Source organism: Epinephelus lanceolatus, chromosome 11 (genome assembly GCF_041903045.1).
Source record: "Epinephelus lanceolatus isolate andai-2023 chromosome 11, ASM4190304v1, whole genome shotgun sequence".
NCBI classification, from domain to species: Eukaryota; Metazoa; Chordata; class Actinopteri; order Perciformes; family Serranidae; genus Epinephelus; species Epinephelus lanceolatus.
Genome location: NC_135744.1, coordinates 29,537,685 through 29,558,480, shown reverse-complemented (window position 1 = coordinate 29,558,480; position 20,796 = coordinate 29,537,685). Strand labels below are relative to the sequence as shown.

General features: G+C 42.1%; 2 protein-coding genes and 1 non-coding gene across 4 annotated transcripts in view; 1 reads left to right on the top strand and 2 right to left on the bottom strand.

The window, feature by feature from the left end:
• The window catches only part of trim3b (tripartite motif containing 3b), a 38,704-nt gene extending 29,110 nt beyond the window's left edge, over window positions 1-9,594 (bottom strand). Inside the window, exons 1-2 of one of the 2 annotated variants that reach the window (XM_033645413.2) lie at window positions 9,425-9,594; window positions 7,006-7,088 (exon numbers count right to left, since the gene is read on the bottom strand). The gene's annotated coding sequence lies outside the window, so the exon portion shown is untranslated. Of the gene's footprint in view, window positions 1-2,632; window positions 2,890-7,005; window positions 7,089-9,424 lie in introns of those variants that run through there. The other variant, XM_033645405.2, reaches the window with a different exon arrangement.
• On the top strand, window positions 8,481-8,552 carry trnaw-cca (transfer RNA tryptophan (anticodon CCA)). Its single transcript has one exon. It is a non-coding gene; the product is annotated as a tRNA-Trp (tRNA).
• A 1,032-nt stretch (window positions 9,595-10,626) lies between the features above and the next one.
• Window positions 10,627-20,543, bottom strand: fhdc3 (FH2 domain containing 3). The gene is made up of 12 exons (XM_033640775.2): window positions 20,427-20,543; window positions 19,055-19,548; window positions 18,663-18,724; window positions 15,821-15,923; window positions 15,548-15,633; window positions 15,240-15,340; window positions 14,467-14,537; window positions 14,215-14,322; window positions 13,987-14,057; window positions 13,705-13,822; window positions 13,422-13,586; window positions 10,627-12,076 (listed from the first exon to the last, which is right to left on the bottom strand). Exons 2-12 carry the CDS (start codon window positions 19,484-19,486, stop codon window positions 11,003-11,005), a joined length of 2,391 nt encoding a protein of 796 aa, XP_033496666.2. The 5' UTR covers window positions 19,487-19,548; window positions 20,427-20,543; the 3' UTR covers window positions 10,627-11,002.
• Between the last annotated feature and the right edge of the window lie 253 nt (window positions 20,544-20,796).

The window sequence follows — 20,796 nt, the reverse complement described above, 5'->3', positions numbered from 1 at the left end:
ACTGAAGCATCAATAGACACATTTACGATGTCATTAGTGTAAAGGTCAGAATTGCAAGCCTGGGCAGAAAATAGGCAGTTGCGTCTCTGATCAAAGAGTGTGCAGTGTCCAAATGACCAAAAAATGCCAATTTCATGCAAATTAGAATTTCTCTAAAACACTAATATGAAGAAGAAACATTACACAGAGAAGCAGAGTGGCAACAATGGTTGAAACAAGAAAGAAAAACACGCTATAACCTTTCTGGTGTATTGAGATTTATAGTTTTGTGACTGCGTAATCGGTCTCCAAAGCAGTTTTGCTCTCATAAAATATTTAACTGAATTTGGAAACGGACCACACTGTAAAACAAGAGTTGTTTGTGTTCCTGATGTTTTATGAAATGCTCAAGAAATGACACAATATGGCCAGTGCTATTACTGAGCCTCCCTGAGGGAGCTATCTAAATATATCCAACATGTCATGACTGCATCTCTCAGCTCAGTCACTAAGCTTTCACCACATGCCCCCCCCCCCCACGAGGTACATAAATGTGTATACTAAAACCTATGATTGTAAATACAATGCACATAGAAACTGACAAATCTGATACCATATCATAGAACAATTAAGCTTTCAACCCAAACACAATGATCTTTTTGGACACTTTAACTCTGCTGTCTGAGTTTTACATGAGATACACTAACAAACTGAGTTATAGCATGGTGTGGGAAAGTCGGAGTCAATCAACACAAACTGAAATAAAATAAAAAGGCATTCAAACCGCATTAGCCATCACTAAGCCATCACAGCTTTTACAGCAGAGGCTAATATTAATTAACCTGACCAGACTCTTACAGAATTCCCATCTGAAGCCGTAACATCCCTCAGAGGAACTCCTCTAGCTTTACTAAGTCTTTCTCTTCTTCAGACTTCACACAGTTTGAATTAATGAGTCCGAGCTGAACTTGTTTGACGCTGTGCCAAAGCATAACTTTGTCATGAAGACCTTCCCCTCCTCTCTCTCTCTGATGGAATCATATCAAAGCAGTGTGAAAAAAAAAAAAATTACATAAATGTAGATTTGCACAAATAACATTTGCCTGACCATGCAGAGTGGAGGAGGAATTCTGTTGCTGTTACCCATGGCAACACGATCACCTCAGAGCCGATCAAGTCTGAGAGGAGGACAAAGAGGGTAGCACACCTTCACACACACAGACACACACGGGTTACAGCTGTCACGACTAACAGAGTTATTACTGCAGGGGTCACAATTTGTCACAATGCTAAGTCTGCTTTTATGTCTCATTCATTTACAGAGAGATGTGTGTGTATCAGGTGTCAGATACAAGATGACGGTAGAGTACATTTTTTAATTGCACACATTACTGTAATACAACACAAAACTGGCTGTTGGTGGATACCTGATTCAGCATATGCTTCAAGTGATCTGATAATCCAAGCATAGCAACATCCCTCTGACAATGACAGCATCGACACCTCAATGGAAACGAGCCAGAGAGAAATATGTGACAGTTATGGCAACAATGGAGCAGAAAATCCAGCGTTGGCGGCCATTCAGTTAATCATTCAGTGTGTGGTTAAGTTTACATCTCTCCTCGCCTGACTCTCACCCCTCCCATGCTGCTCCGGTGACATTCCTCCCATGCCAGCTGGACATTCCTGTCTTTGCTTCCCCCCGCAGTGACCAGAGGTGCCCCTGGATCACTATTTCGGTCTTTTTAAAAATGCCCTTGTTCAATATCCCAACCTCTTTGCACATACATGTGCAAGAGTGCATGCTAAGTCCCTGTGGTGTGTCTTGTTGGAGTGCTATTCAAGTCGTAGCATCATCAACTGTCTTTAGATTATAGCATGAGACGAACATGTGGAGAATGAAGTTTAAACCTCCTGAAACCCATTTTTCTGACCGAGTAAAGGCAAACTTTACTGAGCAAAAACTGCTTTAAGACCTCTGTCAATGAATTATTGATACTATCCAAGGAGTTTCCAGGGTTTTTCCTGTAGGACTGACATACTGTAGGAAAACATGCACCTTGTGGGATACAGTGAATTATATCAAAGTGCACTTAAAAATGTGCATTCTGAAAGCAATGCTGATTTCCTCACAAAAAACAAGCTCCTATTACATGCTCAATGCAAACACTCAAAGCTCTTTTTTAAAACATGCTGCATCAAGCCACAAATCATTACTTAGAGTGCCCCCGAGTCTGCAATCACATCAGAATAGCACCAAACCACCTATCCAGCACAGATAACTGCAGCCTATCTCCCCACTCATCTGTAGTCACAGCCAGGTCAGCCTCACAGAGGGTGTCTCAAAAACACAAGCAGGAGATATTTTCAGGTTATACTGCACAGTACAAACCCATCACAGGCCAGCAAATGGCCTGCGGCATTAGTTTGCATACAGACAACATTGGGTGTATGCGTCCACCAGCGGGAGGGAGGGGAGGACACAGGAGAGAGGGATGAAGTGGAGAGAGGGAGACGTGAGAGGAGGGAAAAGGCTTGCACCCTCTGCCAAGGGGAGAAGGTTGTGAGATGGAGAATAGTAGAGGATGAAGGAATGGCACACAGTGGGGATGGCATGAAAGAGACAGCGTCGGAAAGAGAGAGATTTACTTACAGCAGGTTCCTGACAGATGAAGGAGAGGTACAAGGAAGTTTCAGCGTGCTCTCCTCCACAGGGAGCAATATCCATCCACAAAACCCGACATCATCGGAGCAGAAAGCACCTCACACAGAGAGTCAAGTGAGGGAGACTTGAAAAGGGTGTGTATGTGTGTGTGTGTGTGTGTGTGTGTGTGAGAGAGTGTGATCAGGATCTGTCTTTAACGCACGTACGTGTGTGCGAGCGGGAGGGAAAGAGACTGAGGGAGAGAGACAGAGAGAAGCTCTTAGGGAGGCAAGAGATGCAGAGAGATTGTACGAGCTGACTGGCTGGAGTGAAAATGGGAGGGGGCTGGATTGACCAATGGTGTGAGAGATGAGCAGAGTGAAGGAGAGATGGCAACAAAGAGACGGAATTTTTTTTAATTCCTGTCCTCACTCTCCTTTACCTCTCCTGCCTCTCCCCCCCGCCCCTCCCTTTTTTGATTGCATGTGTAAGGAGAACGAGAAAAGCCCAAATTATCAAACAGAAAATTGGTGATGCTTTGTGTGACTGAACGACTGAGTCAGTGTGATACATCAAAATCAGTCTATCACTCCTCACACACACACACACACACACACACACACACAGTGTAGGTGCAAGGTAGGAGGAACAAGAGAGATAAATGACCAAATCCTGCTGGGAACAATCATAATTGACGACTGTGTAGAAAAATGTGGAGCTCAGCCTGAAAGGGAGATTCAGCCGCTGATGGAGTTGTTTAAAAAGACACAATTAAGAAAGTAAATGGGTGTTGAGAGACACAGTGTTCAACTTATTCCCAAGGATAACCAACAATGCCAGGTATCATTTAGAGCCAGTAGTAGATAAAGTACAAATACAAAGAGGGGATGAAACAGTCAAGTGTCTGGACAGGAACACTGCGCGAGTGGGGTTTGTAAAATCTGTGTGTATGGACAGCGGAGGCATGAGCACCATCCTCCTTGCAAGTATGCCTATGTGCATGCGCAAGGGGGTGGGGATCAAACCGTCTTCTCAGGATTTTGCTGCGGGAGCACCATGTTGCCATGGAGACTGCATCCAGTGCAGCAGAACACGCAGATGGCTGCTCTCTCCCTCTCTCTCTCTCTCTCTCTCTCTCTCTCTCTGAAACAGTCCAGTTAGCTTCTCATCCCTGGCCAGCGAATCATAAAAGCTTGTTTCTATGCAGGTTTAGAAATCCCTCCAGGTATAGACAGGTTTTTGACTCAGCATGCAGACAACTATTTTCTGACAGAAGAGAAATAGACCGAATACAGCAAGAGGATTATTCGCCGAAAATAGTATCATTTAATATATTTAAACACGTATGTCTGACCAACATGTATGACAAATCATCACATGCTTCTTCAGCCTGTGTAAAGCGTGCATGGTCTGCATATAAATGTAGACTGTGTGGACAGTGTTATAACGTGATGGCTGGAGCAGAAAAGGTGAAGTAAAGGTGATGTGTGGTTAATCAATACATTCACACCACACTGGTTGACCATTTTCCAAAGCATAATATTCTCAGATTAACTTCCAGGCAGACATTACTTTCACTTCATGTCAGGATATTCTGAAAATACGTAGAAACTGTGTTAACAACATCTTTCAACATTTTTTTTATATTCTTTAGACTTTAGATACAGTGTGAAAAGCTTACATCATCACTTCCAACCAGGTGTCTCAGCTTGTCTCTATGTGATTCATAAATACAGTTACGTCACTATAAATAAAATGTGCTCAGTGTATTCACCGATAAATAGACAGACGGTGTGACAGACTCCAGAGGTAAGGAACTGGACATAGTGAACATTTAGCTCAGTGATTTGACACCATTCAGCACCATTGAGCATCAGCTGCATGTCATTGCATTCATTTGCTAATTTAGGTAGCCAGATATTTAAACTGGTAGAATATAGTCCTCAAATAGAGCACATCTTAACTGTGATGGTTTATTTGTTTCAGAAAGTCTGCATATGTTGACTGTAAATGAATGGAAAACGGTGGGGATCAAGAAGGAGGGTAATTTGTATAAAAATGTTTGGTACGCTTTGAGAAAATGCTCACTAGTGATTTGAAGTAGATCATTTACAGGTTTCTGGCTAAAATTTGTAAAACCACTGGCACGGTCCTTTAACTACAGTCTTCATGCTCAGAAACAAGCACGAAGGTTATGATATTGTAACCCTAGTACTGTTAGCACAGGCCCCACCCTCTACTACTCCAATCCTGAGAATGCATTCACCCACATAAACGTAGCCAGCCAATCAGGACATGCCTACTTAAATAAGTGCAGACCACACAGTTCACAAGGTAGTACTTTGACGCTGTCCGTCAGCACCCTCCTCAGTAGCAACGTGGGAGCAACAGGGCCCCTAGGTAGTGTGCTCAACCTGTGCTAACAGAACTAGAGGTACAATACCATAGCTTTTGTTCGATCTCACACAGGCTTCACCTTCTACTAGACTCTGTGGGTACAGTGGGTAGAGCCGGATGAATGAATGCCCTGTCATGCCATAACGATGACCCAGCCACACCCATCCCAACTAGTGAGCAAGTTGCCTTCACTGAGGAGAAAAGGACGACAGACAGCATCTTGGTATTCCCTTATATACTCTGTCTTACCCATGTATTGGGGTAGGCTGGTCCTGATTAGCTGGCTATGTTAATGCAAGTTTCAGTGGCCGAAAGCAAAGATACTCTATAAAAAAAGATACCACTTTACAAGCTGCACCAATGGTACAAAATGGCATGCACTTCAGGTCTCCTAAGTGGGCGTGGTTGTCTCTCCCCGGCATACCCACTTCTTATTTGGAAGTGTAGTGAACATTGTGTGGATTGATGAATACAACTCTATATATGGTACAAATTTAATGTTGTTCCTTGTTTGCTTGTCTGTATCTGCTAGCTTAATATCTGATATTAACTGAGTGTAAGATGACATCAGTTGTTACCAGATCTGGCAGTAGTACGTTGCTTAAACAGAGACATGTCTGTCTGAAGAAAATGCCATTTCACTGTCAGACTGTTTAGAGGTGTTGGGGCTCGTGAAAAATGGGTCCAGTGTTTACTTAAGTGACTATACAGTAGAGTGAAAGAAACGGTCATAATCTGTACCAGCATTCACTTTTCCCATTGGAGTGAATAGACTCAGGGCCACACCTAATCTCTTACAGGGACAGGGCAGTGGTGAAACCTTCGTGATACAGTTACAGGAAATGAATCTAAAGTGGGCCATCTCAGTTTATCAACGGTCTCTGGTGAAAGCATGCTTGTGATAGGAGGAGAGTATTACCTATCGAGGAGAGTAGAGGGTGGAGCCTGCTGCTCTTTAAGTGTGATGTAAAATGGTTTCAAGTACAGTGTCATTGACAGCATTCCTTCTGTCTCAAAATGTCCACTCAATAGTCTTCCTCGTTAGCTGTACGAGAGTGGACGTTTAGCTAAGTGGTAGCTCATATCTAGGATGGGTTTCACGATCTGGCGAAACCCCTGTGAATGTGGTCCAATGTGTATTAGTTGTGGGAGAGTATCCTGAGAATCAGGCAGCTATGAAGCTTTGGCTGCAGTGTGTGTGGGGATGTATTATTCTGTTTCCAGACAGCAAAAGTTATGACTCATTTAAAATTAGGCGCTAGATACACACAGATTGCGGTTGCAAACTCAATAAATACACATTAGTGCCACACCATTTTCTTGTTAAATCTGGTCTTTCTAGTGTTGTAAGAAAACAAACGCAAACTGAGAGGCACACGCATCTTTCTGCTTAATTAAACTCATACTGCTAAGCTCCTGTGACCTTAAACAATTGACTTAACCAAACCAACCCCCAGATGATAAACCACAAACATCACAGTCTGACCCCTGTAAACATAATTAGGTGGCTTCCTGCAATTTATTTTGATTAAGTGAAATGAAATCTGGCTTTGGTGTAATAAAAGCAACAGCTGAATGGAAAAGACATGAATATTGACAGCCATCGCAATCCGTTCACCTTGCTGGCAACAATGTGACATTTACCCAGCTAATCAATGCGCCCTGTGCAGCTCCAACTCCCTGACGTTTAAGCCCATCTCATCAGTGTAGACAGAAAACAGCATGCATCCTAATCAGAGCAGCTACAGCTGGAGCAGGAAGGACATTAATATCAGCGCCCTATTTTAAGGTCACTGATGAATGTGATTACAGTTTCATTGATGACAACAAACCCTGAGACAGAACTAAAGAATAATGTAAGTTATGGAAGGCACTCAGCTTCAGTTTGCTGATACTACCTTTTCATATGGCCAGGGCCAAACAACAGACAATGCAGAATGTGTGATAAAATCCCCACAGATTTTACATCTTATGCGTGCACTTACCCATCCATTCTGCTATGTGGAGGCTGGACACTTATGAAGGTTAGCTGCTAAATATCCTAGATTCTCCAGATGCTCCTCTCTTCCTGTGTGGAAAACAGCTGGGATTAACAGACAGACCTGAAAGCACCAGAATTACAAAAAGTACATATTTTTTTAACACAAGGTTTCTAAAAAGTGGGTTTTGCTTTTTAATGTTACCACAAATGAATTCACATCCATGTCTTCTTTGATTGTGTAGTTTGACCATGAATGTGTACAACGACACTACTAAAAAAAAAAAAAGGGAACACTTGAATCACACATCAGATCTTGATGAACGAATTATTCAAGCTGAAAATCTTTCCTGATGTACATTGTATAATTTGTTGAGCACAAAATTATATAACAACTGTCGATGAAAACCAAAATCTTCAACCTATGAAGGCCTGGACTCATCAAAGTAAAAAACTGAAATCACAGGCTGATCCAACTTGCATAAAATTTTATCACAGCACCTCATAATGTGACTTAGTAGTGTGTTTGGCTTGTATACACTTCAGACAACATCTGGGCATGTTCCTGATGAGTCGGTGGATAGTGTCCTGGGGGATCTCCTCCCAAACCTGGATCAGGGCATCAGTGAGCTCCTGGACAGTTAGAAAAGGAGGTGCCATCCTGGAGGAGCTGGACTACCTCTGCCACAAGATTGGGCTGCAGGTACTGCCTCATGCTACCAGTAGTGAAAAAGGCCCGAGCAGAACACAAAACTTAAGAAGAATCAGTGAGGGTTGTCTTGCTTTTGCCTCTCCTTTGCACCTGTTGTCACTTTCATTTGCACCAAAGCAGGTGAAATTAATTCAGAATCACTTGTGCTTCAGATTGAGTTTAACTGACTTGGCGTAATTCTTTGACCATTAAGTGTTTCTTGTGTTTTTGAACAGTGTATGTCACATGTATTCTCCTATAGGTTGCATCACATTTATCAAAATTGAACAACTTGTACTTCATTTACTTACTTACTGTTTTGTGGAGGACCTTCAGGGCTCTGTGTTGGATGTGTGTGTGGATGTACCAAAAATCAGAAACCAACAAATTGCACCATCTAGTGACTGACTGGGGGCCCCATCACCTACACAGCATCCTAACAATTTACTGCATGGAGCTATATGGAGACGTAGACTTTCATTACCATGCAGAAAAAACTGACAAAGAAGCGCTGTGATCTCACCTTCTGCTCTTCTTTTGTCTGAAAATGAAGGCGTAAACTTAATGACGCACGCGTAAAAGTCAAATCGGATAACGCCTGAGAGAAAAACACTATCAGCCTAATCATTACACTTTACACAGTATCTGGGATGTACACTCAGATGCGTATTTTCTTGTGTTTAGCCAGAGAAACGCATGTCGTGAAGGCCTACTCAAACTGAAGACGGAGACGACGTACGAACGTTTGCGCAAAGTGGTGATTAATCAGCTGTTCCAAGAGGATACTATAAGACCTCGTGGCGCAACGGTAGCGCGTCTGACTCCAGATCAGAAGGTTGCGTGTTCAAATCACGTCGGGGTCAATTATTTGATCGAATTACTGATATAAAGTTTGCATGATGCGTAATAAAAGTGTCAGCTGATGCGTAATGAAAGTGTCAGCTGATGCAAAAATTCCCCTCCAGGACTCTGGTTTGCTTCATGATTATTCAAAGTACAGCGTCAATTTCAGTAGATAGGCCCAAAATTTCAGATACACATGCGTAAAATGTGATGTTTTACTCCGCATCAATCATTTAATTTAGTTAATTTTTATAAAACCTTATTTTCTATTTCAAGTTTTACTTTTTCCCGATGTTTTATCAATGTAAGTTCCATCATAAGTATCAGCAGTAACCTTTAAAAATGCATAGAACATAATGGAATGCACAGATGTTTAGGGAATCACTGTAAATCAAAAATATAAAGTTGCCTCTATTTCCAAAGGCTGAACATGAGGCTTTAAAAGTACACTTTGTACCGCACAGTAGTCACAGGTTCATCATTCATGTATATACAGAGTACACTTTAATGGAGTGTCATCTACCAACCCAAAATGTGATTTCAAATGCTACTGTGGGAACACATCTCAGCACATCACGAGTGAATTCTCCATGGTTTTCCCTTCCAACCTCAAATCAGATTACAACACTTGTAAACAGTCTAATGCCCATAGCTGCAGCTACGGTGGATTAAGTTTCCACACAGTGTGATCTTCTGTCATGTTACCAAAGAGCAGGGAATGTAATTTCTTAAAACAAAACACTTCCTGCAAGCCAATTTGTTTCAGTGCTTCCTGCTTCAGGCTTACACAGAATAAAAACATGGAGATATTTCACTTAGAGCAAAGAGTTCACTTGACAACATATCAGCTGATCTGTTATGCATTCCCAAAACATGTTCAGCATTAATATACCTTTTCGGTCCAGCTGGCAGTTCCCACATTTAAAAAGCGTCCAGGATTGTCACTGTACAGGCTTCTCCTTTCATCTGTTGACCTTAGTTCTTGCTCCTGTGCATTTCCCTTTTGTGCTTTCTGTCTGTAAGACACTGGCTTCCTCTCTCCCCTCACATGCTCGTCTCTGCTTAAATGCTTCCTCACAATACAACTTGCAAGTCTCCCTCCCTCTCTCACTCGGTCCAAGTTTCCCCCCCACCCCACCTCCTTTCTCTTCTCTATTGAAGTTTCTCATCTTTCACTGCAACACACACATTCTGAACACACCGTTGTTTAGCATAGCCCCGGTGAGAGCCAACAGGTCACCTCGAGTCCTCAGGAGTTGACTCACATGAGATGATCCTTAAAAGCACTCAGCATTTTGTCACAATGGCCTGATTGTAGTCCGGGGCGCTCATTTGACACCAAACAGGTCAGTCGCTGCTGACGTAGCACTCAGCTCCCAGTACCAGACTGTTATCTCTGCTTGCGTACAAGGCCAAGCTTTTATTTGACTTACAAAGATCTGCAACCTTGAAGGAGACCTTGCTTACGCTTACAGCTAAGACAAAAGACTTTAATTTTCACAGAAACTGCCCATATATTTCCTGTTTTATTCAATTCATTGTGCCCCTTGATTTGAAGTGCTAGGCGACTGAAAATGTCCCCATTGAGCACTTGCCAGTGGGAGGGATGGACGTGGGAGGACAACAGAACAGTCAGAAAGGAGCCTGTATTGAGCAGTTTGTTCAAGAGAGTATTATTACACTGAGAGAGCTCAAATGAAATGGCAGTAAACAAACCCTGTTGCCCAAGTAACACAGCTGAATGCGTCTTTCTTCTCTTTCTGTCCAAAAAACCCAGCCACTGCTGGGCAGAGACACCAGGGTGGCACAGTGGTGGAAGAACAGATCATCTGGATACCAGCGTGGGTTCACCAGCAACAATGTGTCCTATTCAGATTTTCTTGTCGGTTGTGATGACAGCATCAGCTAGGAGTCTGACATTTAAATGAATGTATCTATGGGCTGAATTTCCAATCTGGTCGCTTTTGTGTTCAGGATTGTTCACATCCTACATGTGTTAGAAGCCCAGAAGTTAAAATGCGCCTCTGCTACCTGAACGACTGCCTCGCAGCTAGACTGACAGTGAGAAGAAATAATAGATGACGTGAAAGGCAAGTACTGGAAACTGAGCAGGCGTCACTAAGGAGACATTAGTGCCAGTCAGTCACTGTCAAGGATTTCATAAAAAGGCTGACAGAGGAGACATTTCAACCTGAATTGCATTAAACAATAAATGTTGAGTGCATAATCCATAAACAAGTAAAATTTAAAAGGTAGAATGACACCCTTTATTGCACAGAAAAAGACAAAAAAGAAAAAAAAAAGATTTCTGAATATGGTTTGACTCCCACAAAATCAAAACTTTCACAGTTCAAAGCAAGTTCCCCTTTACTTTGGGCTCACTGAAGGGTAAAACCTTAACAATAAAAATAGACAAACAAACACATAAAAATGACAAAGCTTGTACTCTGTCTCTAGATAAAATTTGGAATCAAGTATTCGATCCTCTGATGTTTTGTTCCTCCACATCACCAGTCTTATTTCTGCCTCCAATGCGTCTGAAGAAGGATATGAACCCAGAAGTGCTCGCTTGACCCTCGACCTGATTCCCTGCCTTCCTGCCAAGCAGTGAACTGACTCCTGCTCCTTCTTCTCTCATGCTTTCCGTCGTTGATCCAGAGGAGTATGACCTTTGAGACGTGCCTTTCTGGAACAAGTTTCCCAGCCGGAATGCTGGAGATCGTCTGGTTTCGTCCAAGGAGGCAGACCTGAGGATTGGACCCTGCGACACAGCTCTCTGACTGCGGCACTCAGGAAGGGACGCAGAACCCCCAGATGAAGTTGTCTGATTGTCCCGATTGGAAGAATTGGGGAGATAATTGCCTCTGTCACTCTCCCAGACTCCATCATCAAGGTCATCTCCAGCTGGCATTGAGGATTGTCTGCGTAGGTGTGCTTGTCGGTTTCGATGGGAAGTGTTTCTTGGGGAGCAAGTAAAAGGGCTCAGGATAGTCCACGGGGAGCCGACATCCCCATTGTTGGTAAATAAGAAGTCTCTTGTTGTAGAGCGAGGGGTACTTGGGGTTGCTGGTGTATCTTGTGCTCCTTTAGACCGAGGAGGAGTGCCTGACACTCTGTCCCCATCAGCGCTGCTTTTGCCATTTTGGTAGTGAAGCACCTTCCGAGTTATCTCACGCATCTTCTCAGCTTCTTCTTTGTTTTCTGCTTCTGCCATTTCCTTGTCCTCTTTCTGCAATTTGGGTTGTTTCTTCTCAGGTGTCTCTTGTCTATTACTGGGCGTAGCCTCATTTTTGTCTACTGACGGAACAGTCTGAGAGCTGCACTCAGATGGGGATCCTGCAATTGCAGGCAGTGTATTCTTTCTGCATCTGCTTACTCCCTCTGGAACGGTGGAAAGAAAGCTGTGCAAGACCGACTCCAAGCTGGAGGAGTCCTGATCAGGCTCGGGTCCTGTGCGGGACACTGTTGAGCGGCGTTTGGCTACAATACGCATGCTCTCCTTTCGCTTGCGTCTCTGCTCTGCTTCCTCTCGCTCTCGGTTCTCCTACAGCCATGTCAAGGAAGAATAAATTTAAGTTAAATACCATACAATGCAAAGTAATGACACAAGGGGACAAGAGGACAATGTTTGTAGAAACTGAGAAGTACTCAACATTCACCTATTCATTTGTAATGAAAACTTTGTTTTTCTCACGCCTCCATGGTACCCTGGAAATCCAGAGTTCTCGTGAGAGCGCAATTTGAATTTGCTCAGCGAGTCACTCTGGCAATCAGTAATGATGCTCATTACCTATGCCAATGAAACCGAGCTGCACCAATCACATCGGTGTATCTGATATAGGCGGGCCAGAGGCAAGCTAAACAGATGACGACAGCGCTGCGATGACGAAGTCCGGAATCAGTCAGTAAACATTGCAAGATGGCTACGGATGAACACCAGTTGTTTGAAACAGCTTTGGCCGCTACAATGAACGAGTTAGACTTGGCTTTTTCTCTAAAAGAGGAACAGAAGACGGCACTCCAATCTTTCCTTTGCAAGGACGTTTTTGCTGTTTTGCCGACCAGATACGGCAAGAGTCTAATCTACCAGTTAGCTCCGCTGGTAGTGCTCTGGATACGTCACCCTGTATATTGTTCTGATTGGTCGTAGTGTTATCCAATTGTGTGCAGTGATATTTTCAAATGCATGCTTGGTGCTGCCCCTCGAGTTGGGCCATTTGCATTACTCATGGCCAGACCCTAAATCTTTCTAGATTTGTGTCTGGATTTCCAGGCTACCTCCATGGTGAACGAAGAATCCAAAAACAGTGAAAATTCTTTATGAACTGAAATAATAGGGGGCATCATTTAACAAAAGCAAAGGTATATAAAAACACCTATTTACCATCTCTCATACAACTCCTGCAGTATAATGCTCAGTACTTTCCAAACACATATTTTCCAAACACTTCCACTAAAACAGCACAGGTGCACTCATCTATGCATGAGATCGTCTTCGTTAAAGTGTTTTAAATGGTAAGGTTTTAGCAAAAATGCATGTGTTTGGGAAGTAATGAGCATACACCTGGAGACTTGGATTATACTGCACCAGCTGTACGAGTTTGTAAACAGATGATTTGATATAGTTTTGCTGATGTTAAAAGTGGCCCCCCATCACTTTAATTCACAAAGAACTTTCTCCGTATTTGGATTCTTCGTTCATCATAGAGAAATGTGAGAGAAACAAATTTTCTTCACAAACTCAAGGTAACACAGGGCGATTACACAAATACAAATTATCGTTTGGGGAGTGAACTATACCTTTAAATACATAACAACTGTATTTTTTCCGTTATGTAGTTTATTCTATAGCACATTTAAGTATTATCGTAAATCCTTTCTGTTCTGACCTTAACAGCTGTGTCAAAGCGCTTGCAGAATGAATGAAAGATGGAGCAGCACTCCTCCAGTTTGAAAGTAGCTGGGTCTTCACAGTAGTACTCAGCAACGGCGTCGCTCACAGCCTTTAGCTCCTGAAGAGAGGACTCCACATCGGCCAGCTTCGCCTCGGCCCTCTAAGAAATGAAAAACATTACAGGTATAAAGCAGAGGGATCCAGACTGAAGACTGACTGAAGCATTCACAAACTCAGTTTTGCACAATAAGAGCCCAAACAACACAGGGAAACTTTACCATGAGGAATGTCTCCATTTGTTGTAAGAGACCAGGCTGTCTGCTGCTGAACAGTTTCACTTCCTTGATCCTCTTGACTTCCCTCTCAAAGTCTGCGATGATGTCCTCTTTACAAATTCTGTGTTAAATTGAATCACATGACGTATTCCAGATGATACAAAATTAATTATCAAACCAGCCAGCTTTAACATCAGATTGAAATAGATTTGACAACATTTAAAGCTACTGTTAGTGAGCAAACCATGTTCAGTTAAATCACCAACAGACACCAATAATGCCCACCTTGATCCCATGCCAATGTTTTCAAGCTGGGTGGGAAAAGTCAGCAGCTCAGCATCGATGTCCTCCGCTTGCTGTGGGTGAAGAATAAAGGAGAGAGGGCAACAGTGAATAAAGAGACGGAGCAGGAGAATAAATCAGTTACATAACTGTTTATGAACAAAGCATGATAGCAGGGTTTTTCGTGATTTCACAGATTGTTTTTTCATCCATTCATTCCACTTTCCTCACCTTGGCAACGTAGTGCATGAGGTTCATGCCAGGCTTGTTGGCCTTGGTGTCTGCTAGGTTGAGCAGAGAGGTCATCCTGAAGCCAATGGCATTGGCACTGTAACCACCCTGAATAATAAATTATGCGAATGGTCCATTCATCAGTATGATAAATGCTGAGTAAAAAGCAAAAGGGGCAGCTGAAATGCATTTGATAGAATACATTAAAGAATAAGTATTAAAAAACAGAATTCTAAAAAGAAAAATACCAACAGCGTTCATGTAATTCCCGGCTTTTAATACTAGTCGAATGACCGAGTGGAGGTCATCGCAGTCCAACAGCTCTATAGAAAGAGAAGCAAAAGAGACGGAGACAAAGAACCTTAAAGGGACAGTTCACCCCAAAATCAAAAATGTATATTTTCCCTCTATCTGTAGTGGTATTTTTCAATCTAGATTGTTTTGGTGTGTGAGTGGTGTTGGAGACATCAGCCACAATTATGTCTGCCTTCCCTTGAATAAAATGGAGCTCGATGGCATTCAGCTTGTGGTGCTTAATGCACCAAAAAATTACAATGTCTCTTTCCAGAACTCATGACCCGATTACTCAACATATTCCACACTGTGAGTATGCGTGCATCTACTCATAGATGAGAGGCTTGTGTTTGTGACAATACAAGATGGCTGATCGGCTGAGCTGTGACATTAGCTAGCTCAGCTGTGCTAGCAGTAGATGCAGGCTTCCTTCTGCGCGATGATATGGTTAATGGGTGTAATTTGGTAGACAGAAAATAGTTCCTACATCAAAATGCTCACAACAAGGTCTGTGGATTATTATAAAATGTACTTTTTTTGATGTTTTGAGCACCACAAGCTGAGTGCCATCTGGTTCCAATTATATTTGAGAGAAGGCAGATGTCTCTACAGACAATACCCACACACTCTGCATCTCACACCAAAACAATCTACACTGATAAATAGCACTACAGGTAGGAGGAAAAATATGCTTTTGCTAGCAGCTTTAGTGAATGCATATGAAATTTTACCATTAGCTGCTTTGGTCATGACAGCAACAGAGTTCTTCACCTCCTCCATAAGAGGAAAGAATTCCTCCCTCAGCACCATCATTTTTAGGCATTCCTCATAGCTGAAGACAAGACACATGAACATGAACATCAGTTTTATCACCAGTTATTAAGCCACAAGATATAAGGATGAGGCCAAAAATATGAGCTCAGGTGTTCTCAATGAGTGAACATGATTTGATATGTTGTAAAAACAAACAAACAAACAAAAGTAAACAAACAATAAAGAAGCAAAAACGAAAAGGCTTTTGGGGAAACTCCAGACTCACCCTGGCACTTTGACCAGCTGCACCATAAACTGGTCAGCCTCAGGTAACACAGAGAGGTTTCCACTGAATGACAGCAGCTGCTTCACCTGTGCATACACACAATATTGATTAAATATATCTTACAAGGTTAAACTGGAGGAAACAAAAGGGAATCGAAGTGCTCAAGTATAAGGACTTCTTCTTAAAAAGTTCTTCTTCCACGACACTTAAATGTTCATGAAGCTTATTTCATGCATACAAGTGGAAAGATGAGAAGAGTGGAGCTGGTGTTACCTCACTTTCTTCTGGCAGCAGTTTACAAAGCTCTTTTAGTTTGCCTGTTCCAAATCTGAGCCAGTTCCCTTGACAAATGTCCTGCACAATATCGGCCACTGGCCTGCAGAGGGAGACAAAAGACAACCACAATAAAAACATTCTTGTACTGCCTTCTGTCCTGCCATAATGAACAGGACTTACCACACATGATTAGTCTGGCTATAAACAAATTACAGAGACAAAAGACCTGCTTCAGTTAGGTTAGCATCACATGGGCATCATGCTCTGCTTTATTTTTTCTATTTTATGTTTCTACTGTGTTACATTTCTGTTGCAGACCTCTGCCTGATCTGAGTAAGCCCCAAGGGTGTTGTATTGAGAAGGGAAACCCATACAGTTCACCTGAGACTAGAGAGGAGAGAGGAGGCTGCTACACAGCACAGCAGTCACAAAGTCAAACCCAGAAGACAAACAATGATCAACCCGGTCGTCAAATAATAATATTATTGTTGCAGCTCATTTAAATCTCGTTGGTCAGCAGCAGCCAACTTTCAGTAATTGGATGCTGCAGCTGACCTTTGCTGCCACCAGATAGAAAACCAGCTGCCACCATGACTACAAAGCCGCCTATATCTCTACTAGCAGGATAATAATAAATGCCTGTTTAGATATTAAGTCGTAACACAATGTCAAACTTTACGTAAAAACAAGTTAATATTGGATTTTTTTCAATGTCCAGCAAATGCCAATAAAAAGCATCATCATGTGCTGTTTCATCACTATCAAACAAGAAGCAGATGCAATTTGAATTTGACGTACATGATAGAGCAGATACCATTACAGTGTTTAGCTGCTGACACACATTAAAAGTGCATTTGGTATTCAAAGTGAGAGCTGAGTGAACCTTGGACCAAAATGAAGTCATACTGAGGAGGTTCAGACAAAAAAAAAAAAAGAGAGAATACAAACACATTTAGGCCAACAAGTTTGACATGTTAAAATTCGGATGTGAAAGACAAAATTAATTTGAAACACTTTGAACATCAATCCTACAAAGCACAATTGTTTTTGTGGTAAAATTTATCAAGGGAGCTAAATATAATTTCAAATAGGTTTCATACATTTATAAGGCAGCTATTTACACCACATTTAAATGTTTTAGTTTCACTATCATTTTCATGAAAAGCATAATAACCAATTTCATCATAACATGTTATTTGACAGGTTGATACAAATGTAAAAGAAAAAAAATAGCAGATTGTGTTTCTATTTCAAGTGGAAATAAAAACTTTTTTATCTTTACCTCATCATTATGGAGTAAAAGTTGATTGCACAATGCAATGGCTATAGAATAAAGACAGCATTAGCATTTAAATTGGTTCCCTGCAAGCCTTGCTTTCGCTATGCAACTCTGTCTGCCGCTGGGTGTGATCTCCTGGAAAACGAAGGCTCGATTTAAGGCACAAAGGAAGTGCTTCAACCATTGTGCAACCAAAACAGGAAGAAAATAACGCTTTTGTTTTCCCCTGTAGCTTACTACTAAAGAGTATCAATGAAAGTTCTTTGCACTTACTCTACCTTGTTGCGGAAATGGCAGACAATGGAACAACCAAACTAATTGTGGAGGCTGTGACAGTTACAGGCTCTGAGGAACACGGAACTCAATCTCGTTGTCTTGGCAACAGCAGCATCAACATACCAGTGGAAAAATGCTAGGGAGGCTACGTTGAAAATTTGTCTGTGTCCCCTTTGAGAGCCTCTGACTTCACTCTGATACCAGTCCTACATGCCTGCATACATCAGTGCAAACAATGGTCATGCTAAAATCCACCTGTCACAGTGAGATCACAACTTTTTTTCAACTCCCAAAAACATCAGACCCTGCACACCTGACCCTCTAAATTGAAATGATCCAGCCATAACCTAAGAGACAAAACTGAAGGGGGGTGTAATGGAAACACTCGTCCATCACTGCCCTGAGGGCCCCAACGAGCGCAATCGGCCATATTAGTCACGGATGGATTACCGAACAGGGCACAGGCCTTGGCACAGGTACTGCAAAATGTCACTCACATTACTATTGTTTAATATTTACTGACCAGAAAAAGACTCAAGACAGAGATGCAAAGGAACTGCAAAGAGACACAACATCCCAAAAGAAGACAAAATGATCACACAAAAACAAAAAAAGTGTGTATACTGACAACAAAGAAATTCAAAACATCATCAAAACAGAAGGCAAAACCACAAAGTTTGTGTGCCGGTGAGGCCTTTTGCATATCTGTGCCCAGGTGCCCAGTGTCTCATGATCCGGGACTCAACAAGCAATCATGTCCCTGTTGCTACACCAGAAACTGCATTTTATAAGGGGACAACTACATGGAAAGGATGATATATGCTGGTGCACTATAGTGGTAATCCAACATGGCTGCTGGGTTTATCCTTCCAATCCCTTTTCTCTGCTCAGCCTCACCACCTTGGTTTAGCACTATGTTCTCCTATCACTTAAGTATCAATAAAGTGAGTCATAACTTTTCTCTATGTTGTTGCTAAATGCTCTCAAATGACGTTTAACAGGGCATTTCCATGTATTTGAATATAATCTGCTCAGATAAAGAGCCTGCTGGTTGGGTAATGATTAGCACAGTGGAAGTGACCACAGTGTCAAGATCTGTTTTCCCAGCTCTGTGTTTGACATGAAAGCAACCTGCTCCGACTACTGCTTACTGTAGCTCTTCCTGTCAAAGCTCCTGTAGTTCTTGTTGTGGTTGTATTTTGTTAACTGAATCATACTCTTTTTCTTTTCGAAGACAATCATTCTCACCCACATTCTGTCATTCAGAGCTTAAACAAGCCTTACCTCTTGAATTGTCTCAGAAAGATCCCAATATTCATACTCTTTTTAGAGTCGAGGATTGTGACCTAAAGAAACAAAAATGATCAATACTAATAAATAAAATGTTTTGTTTGTAGAGCCATATCTGCACAAGAAGACAAATCTATAATCAGCACTGTACTCCACATAATCTTTGAGGAAGCAAAAACACCCCCTAACGTGGGTTTTAATTTAGCAGTTCCTCATTGATGTCAGTATTAGCGTGGAACTTTTAAAAACCAGTTCCTGTTTGGGTGTTCATTACTTCCCTAGCTTGTGCATTCTGTGTGAGTTTACGTGCCAATAAAAACTGAGGATGGTCTGCATCAGTCACTGGAAATTAACCTTAGTTATGTCCAGCTTGTTATGCTATTTACCTGTGGAAAGAAGTCCACACCATCACTCGTCTTCAGACCCACGACCCTTGAGCTGTGCAGCGAGGCCCGTTTGTCCACGTGACTGAAAAGCTCCTCCATGCTTCGAATGTCCAGCACAAGGTCCCTCTGAGGCCGTTTAGACGTCCAGACATTCAGTTTGCCAAGGACACGCTGGCTGGGAATTGTGTCCCAGTTGAGCTTTTTCATGGAACGTCGCTGGACATTACGAGAGCCAAAAGGTGGGGGAGGAAGAAGAGGAGGAGGAGGAGGAGGGGGCAGGGGAAGAGGAGGGGGAGGAGGTGGTGGTGGTGGTGGTACAGTAAAGGATGATGGGAGATCTGGACCTTCTTGAGCATCTGGTGGAAGAGGAGGAGGGCTGTGAGAGGAACAGCTGGGGGGAGAGGCAGATTTTAAAATCAGCACTCCCTCCATCTGTATCTCTCAGGTCCAACGATGGTGGAAGGAGGAAGTGTCCTGCTGTGTGCCACTCAGATCTGAGGAGATACAGAAATATGTATCCATAAGTACTGAATTATTTTACACAAAAAAGGTGCACTGGTCCAACAACTTAAATATCTAATTAAAAAACAGCCTTCAGAAGTCTCTTTTTGTTTGGTGGCCTGAAATGGTTATAGGCTGCTCAAAGGCTGCCACAGAACAATAGTTTGTCAACAACAACAGTCACCACTTCTTCACTCACAGAAACACACTTTCAGTATTGCTTTACCCTCTACTTCTCTTCCTTGAACTATAAAATATCATAACATTTTTACCATAAATAATGGCCTCCCCTAACTGTGGCTCTTCAGTAACACCAAACACCACTGGGGAAATCTCGGTTTTTAATGTTTCCTTCCGCACAGCAAAGGTAAATGGCTCACATAACTTAAATTATACCTAATATGATTTAATAAAACCCAGTGGTGTATTCGGCATGCATGTCACCCACCAAACAATACAATCACGTGAATATTTTACTTCAAAAAATTGTTTTACGCCGTTTGTTCCCCATATCCGCTTCTCATCCCCGAGGAGGGAAGCTGTTCAAAATAACAGGGCAACTAACTATAATTAAATAAAACTGTCCAAAAACATACCATATTTGGTGGAATATTTGTATGCCGAATTTAAAAGTGGACAAAAACGACCCCGAAAGTGTTGTTAAAACACGTCTATGTATTTTCAATAAACAGGGCATCATTAATTTGACAATTTCCTAACGGAGTTTCGCTGTCAGTTCTTCACACACAGAGAAGGGCTCACATCCTCACAGAACATGCTCAGAAACTTACAAATCCTCCAGAATACACTATGAAACGTATCATTTCTTTGCATTTTCACCAAAGCACCCTTACAGATGAATTTTACTCACCGTGCTTCTCAAAGTGAAACTGTCAAATAAATCCTCACTCACTATCTTGCCTCGTGCTCCCTCATGCAGGTTACCTCAGTTTGTCTGTCTCACACACAGCAGTCACAGGTGCAGGGCGCGCCTCAACCAATCACATTCAATTTAGTTTCCAAGTATGGAAACGCCCTTTTGGGGGTGAGGTAGGCCTTAAAAAGATGGGCAAACGCTTCTATTTGGTGAACAGGGGTCAGACCTCTTTAATATTAACATTAATTATACATAAATAAATAAAACTTCATCCATTAGGCTAGTTATAGTTATAGCACTTCTGGATCTTTGTTGTGTAGTTCAAAACTTCAAACAAGGCATGTAAATCTGACAATCATGAGTA